Source organism: Hyla sarda, chromosome 6, assembly GCF_029499605.1.
Source record: "Hyla sarda isolate aHylSar1 chromosome 6, aHylSar1.hap1, whole genome shotgun sequence".
Classification (NCBI taxonomy): domain Eukaryota; kingdom Metazoa; phylum Chordata; class Amphibia; order Anura; family Hylidae; genus Hyla; species Hyla sarda.
In genome coordinates this window covers 143,180,251-143,201,586 of record NC_079194.1, presented here as the reverse complement: position 1 = coordinate 143,201,586, position 21,336 = coordinate 143,180,251, and the positions used below count along the sequence as shown (strand labels likewise).

Genomic DNA, 21,336 nt, shown 5'->3' with positions numbered 1-21,336 from the left:
ATACACTGCTGAGCCTCATTTTGACTTGTTTTAAGGACATTACATGAAAGTTGGATCCGCCTGTAGTGTGGTTTTCCACTTTGATTTTGAGTGACTCCATATCCAGACCTCTAAGGGTTGATAAATTTGATTTCCATTGATGAATTTTGTGATTTTGTTGTCGGCACACAACTATGTAAAGACAAAAGTATTTCATATGATTCATTCATTCAGATCTAGGATGTTATCTTATTTTTTTGAGCAGTGTATCCCCATTGGCTTGCATTATAAAAGAAAAGATCCTAACACTGGACCTGACAAATTTGTATTGAATCTAGGAGATCCGCAAAAAGTTACTAGCAAGAATTTTTATTTTATTTTAATGACCCAGTGTCTATCAGTTTGAGATGCTTGCTATTTACACACTTGAATTCTGCCAAGAAAACAGACACACACACACACACATATGCCCAAGTCACGGCTGCCCAAGAGAGGCTGATAAAATCCTAGGTGCCAGGAGGTAAATTCTGTCGCCATGGCGAACTGTTGCCTGGGATTTGTCCTGTCGTAACAAGTGTGGTGTGTTTTTTATTTTTTTATTTTTATGCACAATAGTGTAGTTGCATACAGCAAAATTAAACTTGCTGTAACTGGCAGTAAAATTGAGACAAAAATGCAGTGTAAACCCTCCATTAAATATTGTCCTAGGTGGGGATGTTTTATTCGTGGCATTCCTCTTTTTGGACACATGCTGGTAATCACTTTTTTTTTTTTTTTAATCTTCTGCTTTATTATGTGACAGGTGGAAGAGTTAAAGGAGACAGTGAAAGATGAATTCATGCCTTGGGTGTCTCAGTATTTGGTAATGAAAAGAGTCAGCATCGAACTAAACTTTCATAGCCTATACTCCAATTTTTTGGATGCTTTGAAAAACCTTGAGTTCAACAAAATGGTTTTGGCTGAGACTTACAGGAATATTAAGGTAAGCAGTTGCCCTTTTGTTCTTGATCAGTAAATGAAAGCCTTCAGAGACTGAAAGCCAGTTTCCCCTCTAGGTGCTTCTGACATCTGACAAAGCTGCTGCTAACTTCTCTGACCGTTCGCTGCTGAAGAATTTGGGCCACTGGCTTGGAATGATCACCCTGGCCAAGAACAAGCCTATCTTGCACACAGTTAGTAGAAGAATGGTTGGTTGCTTGCTTGCTCTGCTTCCAGTTTTCTTAGCTATTTCTGAAGCTTAATTCTTCTGCTACCTACAGGACCTGGATGTGAAGTCCTTGTTGCTGGAAGCTTATGTGAAGGGACAGCAGGAGCTTCTCTACGTTGTGCCTTTTGTTGCCAAAGTTTTGGAATCCAGTGTCAGGAGTGTGGTATGTGAAGGTCCTAGATAAGATGCTACATATATAATTTAACCTCTAAATGACCAAACCTATGTGGACCTTATTGCCCAGGGAAAGTGTCATATTTATAGGTGTCCTTTTTGGGTCTTTTTTTTTTTTTTTTTGTCATTTTTTTCTACATTTTTAACTTTAGAACTATAAGGGGGACTTTTACTTGAAACTTCTGACTAATTTATTGTTGTAGTGTGGTGTATCATGCTTGTCAGCATATCATTAACCTATTTTTCCAGTAAACCGGAGGTTTCTCCAGTAGGAGCTCAGCTATCATAAAAAGGAATCATTGTACCTGTAGGCCCTTTATGTACAGCTGGTCATTATGTGGTATACTAATTTTTTTCCTGTTCCCCACAGGTTTTCCGGCCCCCAAATCCATGGACCATGGCTATTATGAATGTACTTGCAGAGCTTCATCAAGAACATGACCTAAAGGTGAGGTGTTTTTTTTTTGTTTTTTTTTTTTTCTTCCCCAGCCATATACATTTTACGCTTTGTTCCGGAGTTATGGGGTGTTTAAGTTCATCTGATGGATTTCTAAATCTGTCAGATGGGCGTGTATCTAATATGCTTTGCTGTTGTGCTAGGAGGTATGGGTAGGCTTATCTGGACTGGGGGTGTGAATAACGTACATGTAGTATGCGTCAGAAGAAAGTGATAGGAAAACATATTACATGCATGTAACTTATTCACCCCCCCCCCCCCCCCCCCCAGCAATAAAAATGCATTTCTCTATCATATTGGGGGACACAGACTCTGGGTATATGCTTCTGTCTCTAGGAGGTTGACACTATGGTAACCAAAAAGTCGGCTCCTCCCAGCAAGATATACCCGCCTCCTGGCCACTGAGCAATTCAGTTTTTGCTTAGTGTCTTAAGGAGGTGGACATGGTCTGGTTTTCTCCAGACCAAGTCTCATATTTTTATTTTCTTAGGTTTAGGGAATGTGTTAGTTTTTTTTATTCCTTTTTATTTCTGTTTTCAGGTGGGGACTCAGGAACGCAATGTTCACTGTTTCCCTTTTGCATGAGGTGGCAGGCATTTTAGATGTACTGTTAACCCCCTCTTGCCATCGGTCAGCGCTTGGGGTTGTACCTCATGGGTCCGGGTCCCCCTACCTCCCTGTTCGCCTCGCTATGAGCTTGGCTTGCCGCAGGTGAAAAGGCTGACTGAAGACTACAGTCTGAAGACTTCTTTAGGTAAGTTCTTCAGCATGAGGTGAGTATCTTTTCTCCCTAGGTCTTGCAATAGCTGGAGACCCTCTGTTTTTGGCCCTATCCTGCAGAAGCTGGGACTGGCCTGAGTTATCTTATTTCCCTGCAGGGGGATTGTTTTTTATTATTGGGGGAGCAGTGGCTACAATACAAGCACAGTAAGGGGGCACTTTATTAAGTGTGTGTGTGGGGTAAGGGGGCACTTTTTTAAGTGTGTTTTTTATTTTTTTTATATATATATATCTGAAGATAGCTCCACCCACCTGGCAGCATAAGCGCCTCGGTAGCGCGAAATGGCCATCGATCAGCGCGGTGCGCGCGCTGGGGCCGTGCAGGGGCCAATCACAGAGCTCCTTTCCCTGACCCGGCCTCTTCCTTCTACTGGCCGGCGTCTCTTCCTCTTCCCTCAGCACAGTGCGGTGTTCTCCTCACAGCAGCTGCCTTGGGACGCAGACTTGGGTGAGACTGTTCATTTTTTTTTTTTTTGTCATGTCCGTGCCCAGAACTGTTCCTCCCTCTAAGCAGATATCGGGAATATTAGTTGCCCATTACGCTTGTAAAAACTGCTCTGCAAAAATGTCAGGTTCTGCTGAACCCACTTGTTCTGCCTGCTCCACTGCTCCCTCAGACCCGGTGGGTTCGGCCGCCCCTCCAGCCTGGGTTTCCTCCCTCTCCCAGTCTATATCCGACTTGGCACAGGTCTCCCATTCTGTGGTGACTGCCTTGGAGAGGTCTACCCTTCACCGGCCCTCTAGAAGGTCCCTTTCCCCTTCTCCCTACGCTTCGCATAAGCGTAATAGGGGTCTCTCCTCTGACTCGTCCCCCGAGTCTTCTGGTAGACACAGGCGTTCCTCTCACAGGTCTCGCCCGACCACTTCTTCAGGCAGAACACACGTCACTCTTCCAGAGCACATTTCCGTGGTCGCCGCTCTGGCTCTCCTGAGCCACGTACCAGGTCGGAGTCTCCCTCTTCCACTCGTTCGCACTCTCCTGGAGAGCTAGCGGCCAAGGGTTCCGATTCGGAGGACCGTTCGGACTCAGTGGACACGGTGAACTCATTGGTTATGGCCATTAGAGACACCTTTAACCTAGAGGACCCAGGAACTTCGGACGCAGCTCCAGAAGTATCCTTTCATCGTGCCTGACCGGCACCCAAGGTATTCAGCTCTCACGCTGAATTTGAGGCCATTCTAGAATCTGCCTGGAAGCACCCTGAGAAGAAGTTTCAGGGACTGATAAGTCCAAGCGTGATATCCTTTCGCCCAAGGACCGTGTCTCCAAAGTGACTTCCTCTCTGTCGGTGGATCCTCTGGTTTCCCGCCTCTCTAAAGCTGCTACTTTGCCGCTGCCGGATGCAGCTGTCTTCAAGGATCCTGCAGACAAAAAGGTTGAGTTGTTAGCGAAGTATGCCTTTGAAGCAGTGGGTTCTTCCCTGTTTCCAGCCTTCGCCTCCACCTGGGTGTCTAAGGCCCTCTCGGTTTGGCATTCCCAACTCAGTCAGGGCATTCTTTCAGGTTCTCCCCTGATGAACTGTCTGCTCTGGCCCTCCGATGTTCCAAAGCTGGATATTTCCTGTGTTCTGCTTCCTTGCACTCAGCTCGCTGCGCTGCCTTTGCCACTGGTAATCTAGTGTCCCTCCGTCGTTCCATTTGGCTTAAAACTTGGAATGCGGACACTGCATCTAAGAAGTCTCTCACCGAAATTCCTTTTGCTGGCTCCCGACTTTTTGGCAAGCGCCTGGATGAGATTATCTCTGAGGCAACAGGGGGCAAGAGCTCTTTATTACCTCAAAACAAGTCTAGCACTTCCTTCCGCTGGAAGTCTTCCTCCTTTTGGTCCTTTTGGACGTCTGGCCCTTCTAAAGGGTCCAGCCAGGCACCTCCACGGGACAAGAAGGTCCCCTTTTTTCAAGGCGCGTCCCTCGTGGAAGTCGCACACCAACCGTCCCGACTGTTTTGCGGCCAAATCGGGCAACTGCAAACCCACTTCTGCATGAAGGGACGCCCCCACCCGCAGCTTTTTCTCGGGTAGGAGGTCGCCTCTTGTTTCGAGACGTTTGGACCACGCACATTCAGGACTCCTGGGTCAGGGATGTGGTATCCAACGGATACCGGATAGAATTTGCTTCCCTTCCGAGGGATCGTTTTTTCCAGTCCCATGCTCACCGGTCTCCGGAATTTCGGGAGGCTCTTCAGTCCCTTCTCGTCCAGGGTGTCATTATCCCAGTTCCTTCAAGGGAACACTTTCGGGGTTTTTATTCCAATCTTTTCGTGTTCCCCAAGAAAAACGGTTCTGTGCGGCCAATCCTGGATCTCAAACGTCTCAACCAACATCTTCTGATCCTCCATTTCCGAATGGGATCTCTCCGTTCGGTGGTGGCATCTATGGATCAAGGGGAGTTTCTTTCCTCGGTGGACATCAAGGATGCCTACCTTCACGTTCCAATTTTTCCCGGAAACCAGCGGTACCTCCGCTTTGCGGTTCCGGGAGGTCATTATCAATTTGTGGCTCTCCCCTTCTGTCTGGCCACAGCGCCACAAGTCTTTACCAAGATTCTGGTGCCTGTGGTAGCTCTTTTAAGGTCGAGGGGTCTGTGATACCCTACTTGGACGACCTTCTCATCAAAGCCCCCACCAGAGCCCAGGGTCTGGAGAATGTGAGCGTCACTCTTCAGACCTTTGTCGCTTCGGGTGGATGGTCAACAGAGACAAGTCGGTTCTCTCCCCCACCCAGTCTCTGGTCTTCTTGGGGCTTCAGTTCGACTCTGCCTCAGCTCGGATTCGCCTTCCGCCGGACAAACGTCTGGCCCTCTTGTCGGGAGTCCGCTCCCTCCGGACACCATCCCTGGTCTCCATCCGTACTTTCATGGAAGTCCTAGGTCGGATGGTTGCAGCCATGGAGGCCGTACCCTTTGCCCAGTTTCATTACCGTCCTCTTCAGCTGGCGATTCTTGCACGATGGGACAAGGTCCCCTCTCGATCGCAGGATTCTTCTTCCGCTCCAGACTCGGCGGTCTCTGCGCTGGTGCTTCCGCTCCCCTCTTCTTCTTCAGGGGTGTTCGTTCCTCCCCCCTCCACTGGCAGGTGGTCACGACAGACTCCAGCCTGTCGGGCTGGTGGGGGGGGGGGGGGGGGTGTTTGCAGGAATCAGACGGTTCAGGGCCTCTGGCCTCCCCAAGTAGCCCTTCTCTCCATAAACGTTCTGGAACTGAGGGCGATTTTTTCAGTGTCTGAAGCATTGGGAGTCCTTGCACTTGCAGCTCAGCGGCCATGTCCGAGGTGTCAAAGATCCTCCTCTGGGCGGAATGAGTGGTTCCAGCCATTTCGGCGATTCACATTCCGGGAGTTCTCAATTGGGAAGCGGATTTCCTCAGTCGGTCCTCAGCCGACCCTGGAGAGTGGTCTCTTCTTCCGGAGGTGTTCGCAGGTCTGCGACCTCTGGGGGACCCCGGACGTGGATCTCTTCGCGTCTCGACACAACCGGAAAGTTCCGAAGTTTGTGTCAAAGACTAGGGACCCCCTGGCTCTAGCTGCGGATGCCTTAGTAATTCCGTGGTCGGGTTTTGTCCTGCCCTACCTGTTCCCTCCTCTCCCTCTCCTTACCAGGGTTCTGAGGAAGCTCAAGGCAGGAGGAGTCCCTGCCATTCTGGTGGCTCCAGACTGGCCTCGAAGGGCATGGTGCGCCGACGTGGTCTGGCTTCTGGACGACGTTCCGTTCCGCCTTCCTCTTCGTCCAGACCTACTGTCACAGGGTCCCCTTTGCCACCCCAATTTAGTCTCTCCGTTTGACGGCGTGGCGGTTGAGACCGCGGTTCTAAGGGCCCGCGGCTTCTCTTCCCAGGTAATTCGCACCATGCTAAGGGCTCGCAAGCCCTCCTCTGCTAAAATTTACCACCGTACCTGGCGGTCTTACTTTCGTTGGTGCGAAGCTCAATCTTTTTTCTCCTGTTACCTTTTCCGTGCCCCGTCTCCTTTCCTTTTTACAGCCTGGGTTGGAACTAGGGCTGGCTCTCGGTTCCCTTAAGGGTCAGGTTTCGGCCCTTTCTATTCTTTTTCAGCGTCCTCTGGCTTCCAATTGTCATGTCCGGACCTTCCTCCAAGGAGTGGCACATGCGGCCCCTCCTTACCGGTCCCCTTCTCCCCCTTGACTTGAACTTAGTTCTAGGCGCTCTCCAGGGTGCACCCTTTTTGAGCCCCTTAGGGAGGTTCCCCTTCGCCTCCTTTCCTGGAAAGTGGCGTTTCTTATAGCCATTACCTCCATTAAGAGAGTTTCTGAACTGGCAGCTCTCTCCTTCCGCTCCCCTTTCCTCATAATTCATCTTGGCAAGGTTGTTTCCCGACCAGATCCGTCCTTCTTGCCTAAAGTAGTTTTGGCCTTTCATCGCAACAAGGACATCGTCCTTCCGTCCCGCTCCTTCTCATCCCAGGGAGCGTCTGCTTCACAAATTGGATGTGGTTCGAGCAGTTCGGACTTATCTTTCCGTCACCTCTTCCTTTCATCAGTGCGATTTTTCTTTTTTCGTTCTTACAGAAGGCCGTTGGAAGGGACAGCCTGCTTCTAAGGCCACCATTTTTGGGTGTATTCGATGTGCTATGTCGGAAGCTTACCGCTTCAAGGGGAGGACCCCACCTTTCAGGGTTTTGGCTCATTCTGCCCACTCTGTGGGAGCATCCTGGGCTCTCTGAAACAAGGCCTCGCCCTTGCAGATCTGTAAAGCGGCCACTTGGTCGTCTTTACACATTTTTTCAAAATTCTATCTGGTTCATACCTTCGCATCGGCTGATGCTAGTCTGGGCCGTAAGGTGTTGCAGGCGGCAGTGGTACAGCAGACTGCCTGACCTTTTTTTTTTTTTTTTAATTCTCTGCCCACCCAAGGGACGGCTTTGGTACGTCCCAGAGTCTGTGTCCCCCAATGGAGCCGATGGAGAATAGGAGATTTTATTTTATTTTTTTAGACTTAGAAGGATCCATTGGGGGACACAGCTCCCGTCCCTTTTTTTTCGGGGGTTATTTTCGTTATCTGTCCGAGGGAGTGTTCCGTTATTGTTTCTTCGGGTTCTCGGACAGATCATGGTTTTCTTCCTTTGACCTGTCTGTCTCCTCCTATTGCTTTGAGACTAAACTGAATTGCTCAGTGGCCTGGAGGCGGGTATATCCTGCTGGGAGGAGCCGACTTTTTGGTTACCATAGTGTAAACCTCCTAGAGACAGCAGCATATACCCAGAGTCTGTGTCACCGTAAAATCTCTCTCTCGAAAGATCCAATGGGGAAGTCTAAAAAAAATCTCCTTTTTTAGAAAGGACCACAGGTTCTTTTTAAACCAGAATTTCCATCTTGAGCAGTCTATAGTATGTGTGGTGTTGGACTTTGTTCACTATTGATGCTTTCATCTTCTCAGCTGAATCTCAAGTTCGAAATTGAAGTTCTGTGTAAAAACCTGGCCATAGACATCAATGATTTGAAGCCTGGCAGCCTGTTGAAGGACAAAGATCGTCTTAAATCGTTGGAAGAGCAACTTTCTGCACCAAAGAAAGATGTTAAACAAACAGAGGAGCTACCACCGATCACGAATGCCAATGAGTATGCCATCCGTACAGCTGGAAAGCTCTGGGCTTCAGTTGAGAAGCAGGAGTCTGATGCTGTATTTACTGGTAGGAGTTGTCTTGAGCAAATCCTGGTGAAAGCCTTAGGGTCTTCTCTGTGGGCTGGATTTAATTTATTTCTTGTCTTTTAGCAACAGCTACAGCACCGCCGCCCAGTGCCACATGCACTGCCACCGCACCACCACAGCCACAGTACAGCTACCATGACATTCATGTGTATTCTCTAGCAGGTCTTGCTCCTCACATCACACTTAATCCCACGGTAAGTGTTACTACAACTGAAAGGGAAATGCCAGGGTGGTGGCAAAGTACACCTTTTTTTAATTTTACATTTTTTTTTTTTCTGGCCAGATACCGCTCTTCCAGGCACATCCACAGCTCAAGCAGTGTGTGCGCCAGGCTATAGAGCGTGCAGTGCAAGAGTTGGTGCACCCTGTGGTTGATAGATCTATCAAGATAGCAATGACCACTTGTGAACAGATTGTACGAAAGGATTTTGCACTAGATTCTGAAGAGTCTCGAATGAGGGTGGCTGCTCATCACATGATGCGGAATCTTACTGCTGGCATGGCCATGATTACGTGTCGGGAACCTCTGCTTATGAGCATCGCAACTAACCTCAAGAACAGTTTTGCCACAGCTATGCGGGTATATTTCAGATTGTGTAATGCTGAGCCCAGCTTGTCCTGTGGTTCAGATGTAATTCTAAGTTTTCACAGCTCTTCATTGATGATTTGCAATGTATTGTACAGGCGGCCTCCCCTCAACAGCGTGAGATGATGGAACAGGCGGCTGCTCAGCTAGCTCAGGATAACTGTGAACTGGCGTGTTGCTTTATTCAGAAAACAGCTGTAGAGAAGGCTGGGCCAGAAATGGACAAAAGACTCGCTACAGTATGTTGCCTTCTTGCCTCTTAACTTTTAATTTCAATTATGTTAAAATAGGCTTGGTGGAAACCACTAGAACCCTGACCTTTCTAGCATTAGATGCTATTTTAGAAGTACATGTATCCTGCTGCTCTTTATAGCCTTGATCACATTAAAGGGGTTGCTAGGAGATAAAATGTGTGTGTATTAAATGAGAGAGATAGGATAGATGGATAAATAATATATAGATACATTATATATCTATATATTATTATATCTGCATGTGCTAATAATAAATATATAAATATATTATACTTTGTCCCCCTGCAACTGCTGACTGGATGGTTCTTGGTCTTTCTTTCTGTGAAGCATCCTCTCAGCCATTCACTGTGTGGTGGTGTCTTACCTCACCCAATGACTGGCAGGGCAGTCTGTGGGGACGATGTATAAAAGGCGCAAAGAAGCAGTGGGGACCCCAACATTCCTTTTTTAAATCCAGCTGTCGTAGTCAGCTCTTTAGTTACTATGTTGCATTCAGTTATCCTGTTTCTTGGTGTCTTATGGATAATGAAGCCAGTATGCTTCTCCTCCTGGAGTGGGTGCAGCAGAGGTGAGGGTGGCAGGTAATCCTCCTATTGTGTCTTACTCGTTGTTTGTGTCTCACTGTAAAGGAGTTTGAGTTGAGGAAGCATGCCAGGCAGGAAGGCCGACGCTACTGTGATCCTGTTGTGCTGACTTATCAAGCGGAGCGCATGCCGGAACAGATCAGATTAAAGGTAACGTACCCATTATGCTCAGAGTAGCTATATTTGTGCGGAAAGTGTTTCTAATATATAATAAACAACCATAATAACCTGACCACAGGTTGGAGGTGTGGACCCAAAACAGCTGGCTGTTTATGAAGAATTTGCACGTAATGTTCCTGGCTTCCTACCCACTAATGATCTGACCCAGCCCACAGGATTCTTGGCTCAGCCCATGAAGGTAGTAACAGTGACCTGGTGCTTTCCTCCTATAGGGCAGGGGTAGTCCTGCACATCACTTGGTTTTAAATGCCCATCTCTTTACAGCAACAAGCCTGGGCCACTGATGATGTTGCTCAGATTTATGACAAGTGCATAACTGAACTGGAACAACATCTACATGCAATACCTCCTGCTCTGGCAATGAACCCCCAGGCCCAGGCTCTGCGCAGTTTACTGGAAGCTGTGGCACTTGCTAGAAATTCTAGAGATGCCATTGCTGCATTAGGTCTGCTACAGAAGGTGAGATTTACAATTGAAGTCTCTTATAATAAGTGATGCCTCAACAAAGTACCAAGTCATATTTACTGATCAATTTTATTCTCAGGCTGTGGAGGGGCTCCTGGATGCCACAAGTGGAGCAGATGCTGACCTCCTCCTCAGATACCGTGAGTGTCATCTCCTTGTCTTAAAGGCTCTTCAGGATGGGCGGGCCTACGGGTCTCCTTGGTGCAATAAGCAGATCACTAGGTAAGTTAAGGATTGTGTCATGGATCATGTTATGGGCATAGGTCTGTCAAATATTGACATCTATCGGTGCTCTGTTTTTAATATCGAAGAATTTAGTTACAAAAAGAGAAACTAAATTTACGTCTGTGTGGCAGGTGTTTAATTGAGTGCCGGGATGAATATAAGTACAACGTTGAGGCTGTGGAGCTGTTGATCCGGAACCATCTAGTGAACATGCAGCAATATGATGTCCATTTGGCTCAGGTAACTACAGCGGCAGCTGTTATGATTGAAAACTAATAATCACTCCATTATTTTAAATTAACCCAGTTATTGGAACTCCTCCTTAATTTTGATTATTTTACTGTCTCTGTGTAAGCTATGGACACCCCCATAATTTTCTTAACAGCAACTACAAGGGTTATAGGAAACAAAAAACTGGAGATGTTTGTTGACTTCTAGGGGAGGGTTTTCCAGGTATCCATCACTTTTTGTGAATGTGATCTTTTGGTGTTTACATATTGTTACCTTTCTTTGTGATGGTGGCTGCAATGGAGATTGCTGAATATTTAATGCTAAAGAAAAGTCGGCCTACTCTAGGGCTCAGTGGCGCTTGCCAGAATTATCTTTCAATACAGATGGTGACATAAAAATCTAACTTAAACAGGCTTTTTTATATAATATATATACACTTTATTTTATTTTGTTTTGTTCAGTCCATGGAGAACGGGCTGAATTATATGGCCGTGGCCTTTGCCATGCAGCTGGTGAAGATCTTGTTGGTAGATGAACGCAGTGTGAGCCATGTGACCGAAGCGGAGTTTTTCCACACCATAGAAACTCTTATGCGCATTAATGCTCATTCAAGAGGCAACGCCCCAGAAGGGTAAGTTCTATGTGAGGACTGTACACTAACACCTCTGCATCATTTTTAAACCTGTATCCTGATGTAGGATGGAGGTTACGCTGTGGTGCTACAGAAAATTTGCTCCTTATCAAAGCCTATGCTGCTTGTTAGCAGTGTGTGATGTGAGGGGCTATACAGTATTTGGGTGTTGTGGTTTCTTGGGTTAGATGCCCGGGTATTTACACTTCTGCCTCCTGTTATCTTAGGCTTCCTCAGCTGATGGATGTTTTGCGCTCTAATTTTGAAGCAATGATTGAGCGGGCTCAGGGTGGGCCCAATTTCATGATGCATTCTGGCATCTCTCAAGCTTCAGAATACGATGATCCTCCAGGCCTGCGAGAGAAAGCAGAATACCTTCTGAGAGAGTGGGTCAACCTATACCATTCTGCAGCTGCTGGGCGTGACAGCACTAAGGCCTTCTCTGCATTCGTCGGTCAGGTGAGTGTGTATGCATTGATTGACCCAAATGCTCTGAGCAGGAATTGGGGTGAACGGAGTGTGATGTACATTTTCTCATGTTTTAGATGCATCAGCAAGGGATCCTTAAGACTGATGACCTGATCACTCGCTTCTTCCGGCTGTGCACGGAGATGTGTGTGGAGATCAGTTACAGAGCACAGGCTGAACAGCAGCACAACCCTGCTGCCAATCCTACCATGATTCGAGCAAAATGCTACCATAACCTGGATGCCTTTGTGAGACTGATTGCTCTTCTGGTCAAGCATTCTGGAGAGGCTACAAACACAGTGACTAAGATCAATCTTCTCAATAAAGTGAGTGTCTGCAGTGTTGGGGTGTGGGGCTTGTAGACTCTGTGCTGACTCTTTGTGTTGCATGCAGGTCCTGGGTATTGTTGTCGGGGTTCTGCTCCAAGATCATGAGGTGAGGCAGAGTGAGTTCCAGCAGTTGCCATATCATCGGATCTTTATTATGTTGCTGCTTGAGCTAAACGCTCCAGAGCATGTGCTCGAGACCATAAACTTCCAGACACTCACAGCTTTCTGGTAAGTCCTTGTCCCTGGAAAGGCAGATTACAATGTAACTCCAATTTCTAACTAATTTGTTTGTTTCCAGCAATACCTTCCACATCCTTCGGCCAACTAAAGCTGCAGGCTTTGTCTATGCCTGGCTAGAACTGATTTCCCATAGAATATTTATTGCACGAATGTTGGCGCACACACCACAGCAGAAGGTTGGTACACTTTCCTAGAAGTGACTACTTTGTTCCCAGTTTTATCCGTGTCATTTTAAGCCTAATATTTGTTTGCAGGGGTGGCCCATGTATGCCCAGCTGCTGATTGATCTCTTTAAGTATCTGGCGCCATTCCTTAGAAACGTTGAACTCACCAAACCTATGCAAATTCTTTACAAGGTTAGTTGTAAACTGCATGGGGACCTGGTTCAGTAGAGAACAGGTGATCTGAAGGGCACTCACATGTGGGTTCTGATTTTTATAGGGCACTTTGCGGGTGCTGCTTGTGCTATTGCATGACTTCCCGGAGTTCCTCTGTGACTATCACTATGGCTTCTGTGATGTCATCCCTCCCAATTGCATCCAGCTGAGAAACCTGATCCTGAGTGCCTTTCCACGCAACATGAGGCTTCCAGACCCCTTCACTCCCAATCTTAAGGTAAGTGCTAAGCCTTTTCATAGTCTAGTCATTCAGAGCTGCACCATTTTTTTAACCCGTTAAGGAAACGGCGTACCTGTACACTCATGGGAATTTCGATCGGGGACCGGGATTCCAGCAGAAATCGTTCAGCAGGCACCCCGTGCAAACCCCTTCAGATCGGCGACTTCGGATCCCCGGTGACCTGAAAATAAAAGGTGATGGGTGCCGTGTCGGACGGCACCGATCACCCTTTAGCAGCAGGAGTGAGGTGGCGGGATCGGGGCCCACGGAGCAGAGACAGCGGCAGCAGGCCGCTTAGCAACAACTCCCAGCATGCAAATAAGGGCATGCTGTGAGTTGTTATGCAACAGCAGAAGGCACAACTACAACTCCCAGCATGCCCTTTGGTAGCTTGTGCAGGCTGGGGGTTGTAGTTATGCAACAGCTTGAGGCACATTTTTTCTATGAAAAAGTGTGCCTCGAGCAATAGCATAACTACAACCCCCAGCATGCACAAACTACCAAAGGGCATGCTGGGAGTAGTGTGCCTCCAGCTTTTGCATAACTACAAGTCCAGCTGTAAGTGCAGCTGAAGGCACACTGGTTGCAAAACAGTTTGTTGCCTAACTCAATGTTTCGCAACCAGTGTGCCTCCAGCTGTTGCAAACTACAACTCCCAGCATGCACAAACAGCAAAAGAGCATGCTGGGAGTTGTAGTCCTGCAACAGCTGGAGGTTTGCAGGGTACATTCACATGGGCGGGAGTTTACAGTGAGTTTCTCGCTGCAATGAGATGCAGCATATTTTCCGCTGCAGCTCAAAATCCCAGCGGGAAACTTGCTGTAAACCTCCGCCTGTTTGAATGTACCCTAAAAACACTACACTACACCTACACAAAACAAACACATGTACTGTACCCTACACAGTTACCCCCCCCCCCCCCCCCCCCCCCCCCCCCCTGGTCTGGTACGGCACGGTTTTCAAAACGGAGCCTCCAGCTGTTGCAAGACAACAAGTATTGACAGACAGCCATTGACTGTCCAGGCATGCTGGGAGTTTTGCAACAGCCTGAGGCACTGCCTGAAACACTGCCGTAAGGTAATTTGTTTATCGGAGGCAAGTGTAATTCTTGCATCTGGATCTGTCCCTATGCAAATCCCTAATTTAGGCCTCAAATGCGCATGACTCTCTCACTTTGGAGCCCTGTCGTATTTCAAGGCAACAGTTTAGGGCCACATGTTAGGTATTTCCGTACTCGGGAGAAATTGCCTAACACATTTTGTGGGGCTTTTTCTCCTTTCATACCTTATGAAAAGGTAAAGTTGGGGTCTACTCCAGCATGTTGTTGTGTAAAAAAAAATTTTTTATTTTTTATTTTTCAGTCTTCATTGGGGGACACCTATACCGATGGGTATATGCTTATGCTCTTGCCACTAGGAGGCGCTGACACTAGGAAAAGTTGGCTCTTCCCTGGCAGGATATACCCGCCCACTGGAAATGAGTTAATCAGTTTTAGCTAGTGGCAGCAGGAGGAAAGACAGGTCTGCGAGCTCCCCAGACCTTTTTTTTTTTTTATTATTATTTTCTAGTAAGGGCTGTTTAGTTAGATTCTTTACTCTCCTTTTTGTTTCCATATTTTTTTTTTTTTCAGGTGGGGGCTCAGGAGCATGGTGCTACCTGTGTCCCGTCCCCCCCATATGCGGCTAAGGGGCACGGTGCATAAAAGTATGCACCGTTAACCCCTTCCCGCCAACACCTATTTCCCTGCTCGTCCTGCTTTCGCAGCCTGACGTGATGCAGGGGAATAAAGCTGGCTTATGACATCTCTAGGTTAGTATATGTCGTCCCCCCCTCCTGTCACAGGAATATAGGAGTTAATGTCCTCCCTTGGTGGTGAAGGGCCTGTGGTAATACTTTTATTGGGGTCTGGACTCCCTCTGGTGGTCTCGCCTGCCTATTCTGTCTCAGGGCAGCCGCCGGCTTTTGCGGCAGCTCCCTGTACTTTTTGCACCGTAGATGCTCTGCTCCTCTGGCGCGCTGTACTTGCTGGCCGGCGGGAGCCATAATGGCGGCAGGTAGCGCTGCCCTCTCCCCGAGTTCTGAGCGGGACTCTGGGGTAAGACACTGTGGAGACTCTCTCCCTGCTCTGGCGGTGCTACCTTCGGAGCGCCCGTCAGGGAAGGATCTGTTACTCTTTACGGCGCTTAGCTCCACCCCTCTCCTCCCCGCAGCGAGTCGCTGCAGCGGTCATTAGCGCCTCCAGGGATGTCAGAGGCTGTATCTCCTCTGACTTCTGGGTTCAGTGCCGTAGTCTCCTCCAGCCCAGCGGGACCCAGAGGCTACAAGGGTGCATGGAGAAAAAAGTTAACTTTTTTTTTTTTTTTTTATATTGGAGTGCTTTCCCCCCTCCTGTGTCCACTCCCCCACCCCCAAAAGAGTGACCAGCCGGGGAGGGGAATTGAACCCCACTTTTCTACTTGGGGGGAGGGGAGGGGAAAGTTCTGCCATCCTCCTCACAGGTGTCGGCGTCCGCTTTGCTGTACGGGGCCTCGGCGTATATCTCAGTCCCCCCCCCAAGTAGAAAAGTGGGGTTCAGTTCCACTCCCCGGCTGGTCGCTCTTTTGGAGGTGGAGTGGGCACAGGAGGGGGGGAAAGCACTCCAATATAAAAAAAATAAATTAAAAAAAAGTTAACTTTTTTCTCCATGCACCCTTGTAGCCTCTGGGGACATAAATTACAGCCTTAGCCGATACGACCTTTTGCTTCTCAGCCTTTTGTGCTGAGATCAAGTGTAGCATCTATTATAAATTTAACATCTGATATGTCCCCTAGCTGGGGACCATATGTTAATTGGATTTTTGAGCACATGGGCTGATTGTGAAGCTTGCTTCAGTCGCCCCATGCTTTTACCCGATATGGAAGTATCTTCAGGTACAAAAAAATTAAAATGTGCTGGCCTCTTTTTTTTTTTTTTTTTTTTTTTTCTGGGACTTGTCTCAATCACCCTGTATTGGACCTGATATGACACATTGCATGCGTCAGTTGAGGTATGCCTCATACCTGCTTTCACCCTGGGGGGTCGTGCCAGGGATTTCATGATTCCTTGAAAAATACTGGAGTTAAACTCGACTGTTTCTCCGCTACCACAGATTGTCATGACATGTATGCCATGTCCGCAGGTGTTATCGTGTACATACATTATTCCCTCCTCCACAGGCTGCCACATCCGCGGCTGCTGTCCCGGATCCCCACGTCCAGTGTGAGGTCTCCATGGAAGTGTCCCTGCGTGCCCATGGATTGCACCTGCTCTCATTAGGCCAGACAGTAGTCTCACCTGTCGCCCATCTCACAACACGGTACCCCAGTACTAATGCGAGGTGACCGCTGGCATGCCCCGTTGTCTACATGGACCCATACCAGTAAGGCAGACAGTGGTCTGCATGGTTTTCTCTGCTGCCTGTCACTTCTCCAAGGGCTGAAGTATCTGAGGCTGAAGTTCCGGTACCTCACTGCTAGTGCGCGGTGTCCGGTGGAGTGACTTGGCGTATCCTGTGGACCCTGCGCAGGGCGTAGGGGATTCAATCCACTGCTCTAGACCTCCCCATATCTCCCAGGGTGACTGGGATCCTATTAATGGCTCCTAGGCTCCACTGCCTTTCCACATGTGTCAGGGGCACAGTTATTGCCTATCTGACACTGTCCCCTTATCACCAGCGCCTGGAGGGTCACTCATCACGCCAGACTGTTGTCTGCACAGTTTCTGCTGTTGTCGGTCTCCCATCTCTGGGCTGCCGTGTGCATAGCTGTGGCTTCCTGTACCTCACGGTTAGTGTGAGGACTTTGTCAGAGGTTTCCTGCAGGCACAAGGGTCTGCTGCCAATCCTACACCACTGGGTTGCCCATAAGTTTGGCTGCACTCCTGTGCTCCACTGTCTATGGGAGGGTTCAAAGGAGTGGTTCTTTGTGCTCAGGAATCCTCCACCTGTCAGCCGGACGGCTGTCTCCGTCGTTTACTGCTACGTCGGATCAACTACCATACACTTCCCACTGCGTGCAGACTTGCAGGTAACCCACTTCCTGGATGTAGTTCCGAGTGGGTCTTCCCCATGTTGCGCCATAGCCCTCTGCAATGCGCCACATGCTGGTTTGTAGAGTTCCCTTCTTTACCCAGTCCCTCTCCACATGCCTGCCACTCTCATGACTTAAGCCTGGTGGCCCACTTTTTGTGTGTGGGTCTGAAGGCGGGATCCGGTGTGGCCATGGTTCCTATGCCAGCCACTCTGTGTCTGTATGGGTTTCTACTTCTCCAGGTCTCCTCCCCCCATTTTTGCAGCTCCTGCGACTACAATCTGGGGACTCTTCCATGGGAAGCTCCATGTAGGGTCTCCCCATGTCTCCAGGTATCTTCCTGAGTTCCTGAGCAGGGTGGCTCAGGCGCCTGCTCTGTTGCCTTAGACTCGACCGGGTTGACTCCGTTGGCATCCATCTGGCCCAGGGTTTCACCCTGATGGGGTGTTCCTATGAATGCTGTTGGTTGCTTTGTATCTGTTTGTGCTCCCTCCTTGCATTTGTAGTCACGTCTCTATCTTTGCCAGCTCCAGGATTCCGATCCCTCTGGGGATGCACTTTGGCTCCTCCATACCTCTGTGTTTTTCTGGGGGCTCCGCACACCCAGTACTTAAATTGCTGTGACGGCGGCTTTTTCTCTGCTCATGCAGTGCCTGGGGCACTTTTTCATCTCCCTTGCTCAGGGAGTACGGGGATCAGGGATCTTGGCAGGTCAGGGGATGGTTTTCCTCTCGACTACCCCTTGTTTTCCCCTCATCTAGGGGGACTATTTTGCTGAACGCTTTGTACTACCAGGATGGAGCCTTCTCTCTCTTCCCACTATATTGGTGGGGTATCGGGCTGGGCCCTTGTTTTTTGGCTGGGAGCATTCAGATGAGCTTTTGGCTGTCTATACTTGTGTGCTTTTGCCCACTATTGCAGCCTGGCTCTCTTCTGGTTTCTTGGTTGTCTACTGCTGCTAATGCAGCCTTGACACTCTCCTCTGTTGGCAGAGTTTATGCACTCATGTATGGTCTGACGACAGCAGGTCTAGCCACCTTCTGTTGTTGGGGGTCCTTCCATTGCTCTCCTCCTTCCTTGGCGTGATCTCCCTGGAGGGTGTGTTCATCCTCCCCTTTGACAGTGTCAGTTGCACTACACTGACTCCACAGTCTCTGGAATAACCTTCCTGTGCCCTGCTGGGTTCCCCGTTGTTCCCCCTCCGGTCCTGTCCTGGTGGGATGTTGCTTCGGATTGCTCTGGTCCAAGGCCTGTTAGTCTCCTTGTCTTGGACATTATCCCAGGATGCTGTGGTGTGCCTTCTTTTCTAGGTCAGCCCTCCCGATTCTTGGGCCGTAGTGATGGTTAAGGTCTCGGGCACGTGTAGCAATCCTGCCCAGACTTCTTCGCGATCCCATTGGTGGGGTGGTTTTTCTGTTCCACACTTCTTCTGTCTCGTCACAGAAGTTCGTCACCCGGAGCATTTTGCGAACTTTGGGTTTCCTTACTCTTTGGGTGTAAGTCTTTCAGGGGTCTCAGGAACCTTCACTTCCCAGGTCTGTAGCTCTGGTGTTCCGGGATGCCGCCCCCCCCCCCAGAGGATCCATCTGCTCTGGCTCTCCAATGCTCTAAAGCTGGGGACTTCCTGTGCGCAGCTTCCATGCAGTCAGCCCGTTGTTCTGCCTTTGCTGTGGGTCACCTAGCGGCTCTTCACCGTTCTATGTGGCTTAAAGCTTGGAATGCGGATGCCGCTTCCAAAAGGTCTCTCACTGAGCTTCCCTTTAAGGGTGGCCGTCTTTTTGGCAAACGCCTTGATGAGATTATCTCTGAGGCAACGGGAGGTAAAAGATCCTTGTTACTTCAAAATAAGGCTCGCCCTACTTCCCAAAGGAAGTCCTTTTCCTTTCGGACCTCTGGCTCCAGCAAAGGGTCCAGGCAGGCGCCCGCGCGGGACAAGAAGGCTCCCTCGTTCCTGGCACGCCCGTCTTGGAAGTCGGACTCCAACCGGTCCGGACGTTATGCGCCCAAATCAGGCAACCGCAAACCCACTTCTGCATGAAGTGAGGCCCCCACCCGCGGTTTCCTCTCGGGTGGAAGGTCGTCTCTTGCTTTTTCGGGACATCTGGACCTCACAGATTCAGGACTCTTGGGTCAGGGACGTGGTGTCCAACGTTTACCGAATCTAATTCGCCTCCCTTCCGAGGGATCGCTTTTTTCGATCCTGGGCCCCCCGGTCTCCTCCTCTGGCGAAGCAATTTCGAGCGGTTCTCCAGTCTCTGCTTCTCCAGGGGGTTATCGTTCCCATTCCTCCAGGGGAACTGTTTCAAGGTTTCTATTCAAATCTTTTTGTGGTCCCCAAGAAGGACGGTTCTGTGCGACCAATCCTAGACCTAAAGCGTCTCAACCGTCACCTTATCTGCCACTTCCGAATGGAATCCCTCCGTTCGGTGGTGGCGTCCCTGGAACAAGGGGAGTTCCTTTCATCAGTGGACATCAAGTATGCCTACCTCCACGTGCCAATATTTCCAGGCAATCATCTTTACCTCTGCTTTGCGGTTCCGGAGAGGCACTTTCAATTCGTAGCCCTCCCTTGGTCTAGCCACGGCTCCTCGGGTCTTCACAAAGATCCTTGCCCCAGTGATGGACCTGTTACGGTCGAGGAGAATCTCTGTGATACCCTATCTGGACAACCTTCTCATCAAGGCTCCAACCAGAGATAAAAACCAGGGCTGTGGAGTCGGTGCATAAATGTTCAGACTCCGGAGTTTTCTGTACTTCCGACTCCTCTGTATTAATATGCGAATGTATTGTATACATTCCTTGAAGGAAAGAAAGGCAACATACATGTCATTACCACAGGACTACTGGCTGCGAAGCCAACAGTCTACTGTATTGAACAGTTTGTGTGCTGATCTGCTGCTGAAGATAGGGCAGTGGGAGGATCCAGGAAGGGGCATTTATTATAAAACATGATTTCCCTAGTAGAATCCCATAGTCATGTTTAAAGGGGCACTCCACCCCTAGATCCTACCCCGCGATCACCGCTGTGGCACCGCGCTTTCATTACTACACAGAGCTAGGTCGCTCTGTGCGTAATGACGGGCGATACAGGGGACGGAGCAGCATGATGTAATGGCTCCGCCCCTTGCTACATCACGGCCCGCCCCCTTAATGCAAGTCTATGGCAGGGGGCGTGACTACCGCCACGCCCCCTCCCATAGACTTGTATTGAGGGGGCTGTCCGTTACATCACGAGGGGCAGAGCCGTGATGTAACTATGCTCCGGCCCCTGTATCGCCCGTCATTACGCACAGAGCGAACTCGCTCTGTGCAGTAATAGCGCAGTGCCGCAGTGGCAATCCCGGGGGTCCCCAGCAGCGGGACCCCGATCTGACATCTTATCCCCTATCCTTTGGATAGGGGATAAGATGTCTAGGGGCGAAGTACTCCTTTAAGCTAACTATCGAGTTTACAAGTTTTTATAGCCTTAGCTGAATGGCAGCAGTTTTTCCAATGGTTTACAGCTTCAGTCTTGAACTATTGACCCTTGTCTCTAGTCCTTCAAAAAACATATTTACTTAATCCCTTATCAGTGAGAGGCTAGGTTACCCATGGCTTCCCTTTAACAGCAGAACACAACACTATGGAAAGTATAAGTATTGCTGCTCCTAATTGTGCGTTTCATGCCATATAGTGACTCATATGAAAAGCATGCTTCTTCATGGTCACTTAACGTGTTCGTTTTGCGATTACATGAGGCACTGCATGCATTGGTCTTTATTCTTAAAGTAGAGGTCATTAATTATAACTTTTTGTGAATTGGGAATTTTATACTTGATTTTTTTTATTTATTTATTCCAATCTAAATTTAGTAGGAGTCGGAGTCGGTGCATTGTTTGCCGACTTGGACTCCAGGTACCAAAATTTCGTCCGACTCAGACTCCTCGACTCCAACTCCACAGCCCTGATAAAAATTTTGGGAGGCTTTTTCTCCTATTACCCCTTGTGAAAATGAAAAATTTGTGGTAACACCAACATTTTAGTGAAAAACTAATTTTAGCAGAACCTTAGCAGAAATTTGTCAAACACCTGTGGGGTGTTAAGGCTCACTGTACCACTTGTTAAGTTCCTTGAGGGGTGTAGTTTCCAAACTAGTATGCCATTTGGGGGTTGTTGTTTTTTCTTTTTGCTTTTCTGGCACCATACGGGCTTCCTAAATATGACAAGCCCCCCCAAGACCAT

The 21,336-nt window shown here is 48.8% G+C and overlaps 1 protein-coding gene and 1 non-coding gene across 3 annotated transcripts in view; both read left to right on the top strand.

The window, feature by feature from the left end:
* Positions 1-21,336, top strand: part of CNOT1 (CCR4-NOT transcription complex subunit 1) — a 69,119-nt gene that overhangs the window by 43,124 nt on the left and 4,659 nt on the right. Inside the window, exons 25-44 of one of the 2 annotated variants that reach the window (XM_056525402.1) lie at positions 782-961; positions 1,035-1,151; positions 1,239-1,349; positions 1,731-1,808; positions 7,985-8,237; positions 8,321-8,451; positions 8,541-8,837; positions 8,942-9,082; positions 9,727-9,831; positions 9,920-10,039; positions 10,126-10,320; positions 10,406-10,548; positions 10,683-10,791; positions 11,244-11,413; positions 11,641-11,872; positions 11,959-12,207; positions 12,275-12,438; positions 12,509-12,626; positions 12,705-12,806; positions 12,892-13,065. In XM_056525402.1, the coding sequence (XP_056381377.1) occupies positions 782-961; positions 1,035-1,151; positions 1,239-1,349; positions 1,731-1,808; positions 7,985-8,237; positions 8,321-8,451; positions 8,541-8,837; positions 8,942-9,082; positions 9,727-9,831; positions 9,920-10,039; positions 10,126-10,320; positions 10,406-10,548; positions 10,683-10,791; positions 11,244-11,413; positions 11,641-11,872; positions 11,959-12,207; positions 12,275-12,438; positions 12,509-12,626; positions 12,705-12,806; positions 12,892-13,065 (3,189 nt within the window). Of the gene's footprint in view, positions 1-781; positions 962-1,034; positions 1,167-1,238; positions 1,350-1,730; positions 1,809-7,984; positions 8,238-8,320; positions 8,452-8,540; positions 8,838-8,941; positions 9,083-9,726; positions 9,832-9,919; positions 10,040-10,125; positions 10,321-10,405; positions 10,549-10,682; positions 10,792-11,243; positions 11,414-11,640; positions 11,873-11,958; positions 12,208-12,274; positions 12,439-12,508; positions 12,627-12,704; positions 12,807-12,891; positions 13,066-21,336 lie in introns of both variants that reach the window. The other variant, XM_056525401.1, reaches the window with a different exon arrangement.
* Positions 15,806-15,994, top strand: LOC130277976 (U2 spliceosomal RNA). Its single transcript, XR_008845656.1, has one exon. It is a non-coding gene; the product is annotated as a U2 spliceosomal RNA (small nuclear RNA).